This window comes from Acyrthosiphon pisum, chromosome X (genome assembly GCF_005508785.2).
Source record: "Acyrthosiphon pisum isolate AL4f chromosome X, pea_aphid_22Mar2018_4r6ur, whole genome shotgun sequence".
Lineage (NCBI taxonomy): Eukaryota > Metazoa > Arthropoda > Insecta > Hemiptera > Aphididae > Acyrthosiphon > Acyrthosiphon pisum.
In genome coordinates, this window is record NC_042493.1 from 11,360,167 (window position 1) to 11,365,528 (window position 5,362).

The following is a 5,362-nucleotide window of genomic DNA, read 5'->3' on the forward strand; positions in this document are numbered from 1 at the left end:
TCAATTGTTAAATTAAAATTTTCATTAACTACTTTATCGCCGTCATCTGTCACTCGAAAGGTAGACTATACAGACATACAGACATGCAGTCTACAAGTACGAATAGTATGCACTATGCACTTTGTACAATTCTATAGATTACCGATGATATGGATATCTAATATAGGCACGAACGTAAAGACGTAAATTCCCATTCAAAAGTGTATGTGTGGTACGTAACAGTACACAGATATAACTTAATATGGTTAATATAGGTTGAAAAATAATTTTGTACAAGTTGTACTGAAATTAAATTATGGATTTATAAATTTAAATTCACCGCGTATATTATTTTACACATATTATAGCATATTGTAAAACATAGTCAAACAGTCGCGGTTGGTAGATAGGCGAGTAAAAATAATCCTAAAAAATAAATTTTTCAAGTGTCACATTAAAGTATCGAGTATTTTTTGACAAAATTATTTTGTGAAATACTCAATACATAGTCTAAAAATTTATCGCGATACAAGATACTCGATACTTCAAATGATTGTATCGAGATACAAGATACAATTGTATCTAAGATATGTATCTTAGATACTCGTTTATCGAAGATACTGCCCAACCCTGCTTGAGATTTATATCATATGTTCATTTTATTAATTCCTATACTGGATTAAATTTTCAAAACTTTTTTGACTTGTTTTGAGCTATTTACGGACAATTTCAAATTTCAATTTTATTAGTTTTTTTTTATAAATATCAATTAAATAATAATGATTTTGTAGTTAAAAATTTATAAAATGTTCAACTTTTATAGCTAAAGATTGAAAACTTACAACAAGGTTCCACGTAAATAGGTTATTCTGTAACCAACAATTAATATCAAAAATATAAAAACACAGTTTTTTTTTATAATTATTTTATGTTCAAATTTAGAGTAAATTACATATTAAATAACCAAGAATAACAATTTTAGTTATTTTGTTGTAATTTTATAATATTAATTCAACTTATTAGCTACCGTATTAATAATAAGTAATAATAATATAAATATAATATAAAATATCCACACTGACAAACCGTCACCACTCAGAATCGTTTTTCGCATACAATGATGTTATATAATTGAATTCAAATATAATAACATCCATTATACAGTGACTCACTTGTAAACTACTGTACAGCAGAGCGACATTCAATTACACACCTTTTTTAAAAAATAATTTAAAATTTCAACAATTTCTCTAATACGCACCATTAGCATTGCAACTAATTATATAAAATTAATACAAGAATATTATATATAAATAATTATAATTGAAGTCTTTATGGACATAGAACAAAAATAAATTGTAGTATTAATGTACTATTTAAATACTTTTCTGGTGAGATTATTTAAACAAACGTGTTATTGTAATCGTATGCATTCAATTAGTTTTAAATTTTAATTCCGAAATATTAAATAAAATAAAATGTTTAATATATGTAATTTTTATCATAATGTATATTGCGTTCAGCGCTATCAATTAATATTAAATAATAATAAGATAAAAATATTTACTCAACGACCAATGTCCAACGTGGTTGTTTTTAATTTTTGTTTGAACGCGCGATTGTACACATAGATTACATAATCGCACACGAGTATTTGTCGTGTACCTACGTCTCGTATAAATTGATAATTAATACCTAATTATAAAAGCTTATCTTGCATATACCATGCTAAAATAATATTAAAATGAAAAAAATTCAGAATGGTTCACTACAATATAATAGACCAATTATGGGCCACTAAATAATGTTTAAAGAGGCTTATACATTATACAGTATTTATACAGATTAATCGCCGAATTTAAATATATTTTATTTTGCGCGATTAATCGACGCGTTACTGCAGAATATAGAGCCGATTAATCGCCTAGTGTGTAAGAACACTGTTGGTTCATTAACAATTGTTTATCGATTGTACATGCAATATTATTAAAGAAGCACACAACACAAAAAATAAGTTTTTTTTATTTGAAAGAACGTTCAATTCTAAGGATAATGGTATAGGTTTTACGTTTCTACTCACATTATTCAATAAGTTATGAGCAATTGAAAAAAAACGTGGGACGTCATTGGGCCCTACTCATAAAACCACATATTTATACGTAAATTAAATTTCAAAAATAAAATATTTAGGAGGGTAAATCGTTGTGAGAAGCAAGGAACTTTTACACGTATAAGATAGGCAATTACGATGAGTAGGGCCCAATGACGTCACGCGGCTATTTTACATTTCTTAATATCTCTTTAAGTAATAATTTTTTTTACATAGAATTTTCACCAAATCATTTTATATAGCCATAGTTACAATAATTTAACATTTAAAAATAATTTAAATATTTTTTTTTTTTTGTGTTGTGTGCTCCTTTAATATTACACCGGACTGGTGTACCCAAAACCGTGGATTATGCAGTTGGGCCATAACCTCATAAGCCGGACTATGAATTAGTAGGAAAGAACATATTTGAAGCTGATCGTGAAAGTTGCTTTGCAAGAACATAATTTGAATTATGTAACAACTAATCCATTTACGAAACTTTTATTATGAATTTTTTTGCATTATTTGACTTTTTCAGTTTTTTAGTTAATTTTTTTAGTATTTTTAATCAAATTACGCCAATTAACTTATTTGAAAGCATATTTTTTTTACACATGTTTTATATATGTCTAATTTGTATTTTACACAAGCTGTATACGGGTTTGGTAAAGGCGAATAAAATTTTTAAAGAATCAATCCATTTGAAAATTAAAATTAAAATTCAATCAACATTTCATAATTTTTTTATTAAATAAATATATTTTTGTGCATGATATAATGTACTAATATCAATATCAATATAAGAATTAAATTAAAAAATTTCAAGTGCATTTTATGCTACAATTTTTGGAATTTTAAGTGCTTTTTTACGGTTTTTCACTGCATTAAATTCACAGCCCTGCTCAGTGCTCATAAGCCATAATATTAATAGCATAGGTCTGATAATACCTCTTACTGGAAACCATAGGTTTACCGTGATGTATATTATTCTTAAGCAACGCAATTTTAAAATGTTATGATGATAGTTCTCCAATATAATCTACGAATTCAGATTATCATTAATCAGATCGCACACTAATTAGTGATTATTAATGTTATTAAGTATTAACTTATGTAACTTATAAACAACGGTCTATTGGCGATAGTATTTTCGCGGAATGCGTATAATAACCCAGCGTAGTAGGTACAATATTAATATAACATTATTACTTTTGCGTAGGACCTAGAGCGGAGATGGTAAATCCCGCGTAACTCGTATGGCAATTTAAAATAGGTACCTAATAAGCAACAATAACGAAACGCGATTGGCGAGACGCGACCACCTTCACAAAAGCAGTTTTTTTTTCAATCGAGTGGTATATCGAACGCTATAATACCGTGACGAGGCAGTGCAAGCGTGCATGCGCTTCGCAAAGGTCCACAGTTTTCCCGTCGTCCTCTCAACCTTTGACCAGAAGTCTTTCGTTGGTTTTTACCCGACGATCAGCGCCGGCCTTTTCGGATTCTCCGACCGTTGCAGCAGCATGCCGTCTGAATTATTTTTTTCGTAAATAATAATCGTCGTCGTTTGCCTGTTCCCGCGGCCGCTCTTATCGCCATGTGGCCTTCGTTGAACCTCCGCTGTACGTTGTCGCTGCATACGATCATCGCCTTGGTCGTCGCTTTGGCCGTCGTTGTCGTCGTCGTGATCGCCGTCCGCCCGACGATCGCCGCCCCTAAGTCCGACGGCGACGCGACGATCTCGATCGACGGCCAGCATTGTAAGTGCGTGCCGTTCAACCTGTGTTGGTCGAACAATACCGTCAACGTAACCTCTAGGTAGGTGTAACGATTACGTGCATATTATTATATAGTACGTGTTGGGGTAAACCGGGGTGTAGTGGCGTGACCTTGGTCGTGAGGTGGAGAGGGTGCTAATGGGGAGCCAAGTTCAAACAAGTTTGGCTTGTGTCGAGCTTTTCATTGCGGATTTTTGGGTTCTTAGACCTGAGTCCAGAGGTACATTTTATTTCATAGCTGCTACTTTTGGTAATAATTAGGTTATAAGAATAGCTTACTATATTATAATGACAGCCCAATTAGTTAATTCAGGCCACATTTCAGCTTATAAATTATAATAATGTTTCTACTTTTTATTTATATGTCTAGCGAAGGCAGTTGCAGCAGCAATAAAGTATGCTGCATAAATGAATATGTCAATAACAATGTTCGTAGTTGTGGCATTGGTATTTCACCACCAAATACCATCAATTCTGATAATATAAGACCCCGTATTATTAATTTCGAAGGTACTTTTACTATTTATTTAAAATTTAAACAACACAAAGATAATTTTTTCGAATAAAATAAGTACATTTTTGTTTTTCGTTTTATATTAACAGATAACTCAAACACACATTTTGGTCAATTTCCGTGGATGGTTGCTATTTTGAAAACAGATATAAATCACGAGACTGGTATTACAACTGAAAATGTTTTTGTTTGTGGTGGTTCATTAATACATCCACGAGTCGTTTTAACTGCGGCACACTGCGTCAGGTACTTAATTAATTTTGCTATTTTTTTTTTTATAATTAAAATACTAAAGTAGACATCTAAACCCCTATAAGTTATAGGAATTAATTTTTTTTTTTCATAAACTATTATTTTTTTTATGTTTCATGAAAATATTATTTATTATTTTCATTTTCATACCTAATTGTTGTTTTTTCCTAAAATCACTTCGGAGCAATTTGTCGTTAACCAAAGTGGGGTGGTTTTTTTAAATGAAAATGTCAGTCAAATTCAAATACTTTAACAAAAATGATTGATGAAAACTGTTTTCTGAAGTTTTAAGTTGATGACGTGTAATCTTCATTAATCATTTCTATACCTACAAACCTATGTAATAAAATAAAAATACGAAAATATAAATGGACAATGAAAAGTAGTAATTATAGAAAATGGAAGGTAAGGGATATAAGACGGTATAGTACCTAAAAATATAGTATGAACACTGAGGTCAATGACCAATGAATATGGTCCTTCTGGAGTGAGAAGCCACGACAAGTCCTACTACTATAGTGCACTTGTTAAACGGTATAAAATAATTAATATTTGAGTAAGGGGATTCGATACCGTGATTTTCTGTTTTCGTCTAACACACGAGTGACATAGTATTTTGACGTGTTTTTTGCCAAACATACCAATAAATCTAATGAAGTGATAAGAATTCTGAAACAGATTTAAATTCATCATCAAGTCTACTTGAAATCAACTTTCCCAAATTTTTGATATTATCTCCCAAATTCC

The 5,362-nt window shown here is 30.5% G+C and overlaps 1 protein-coding gene across 1 annotated transcript in view; it reads left to right on the forward strand.

The window, feature by feature from the left end:
- The first annotated feature begins 3,337 nt into the window (after window positions 1–3,337).
- LOC100169237 (phenoloxidase-activating factor 2) overlaps window positions 3,338–5,362 on the forward strand; it is a 7,480-nt gene continuing 5,455 nt past the window's right edge. Inside the window, exons 1-3 of the mRNA XM_001945535.5 lie at window positions 3,338–3,889; window positions 4,220–4,359; window positions 4,453–4,609. Coding sequence (XP_001945570.2) covers window positions 3,669–3,889; window positions 4,220–4,359; window positions 4,453–4,609 — 518 coding nt within the window. The 5' untranslated portion in view covers window positions 3,338–3,668. The remainder of the gene's footprint in view (window positions 3,890–4,219; window positions 4,360–4,452; window positions 4,610–5,362) is intronic.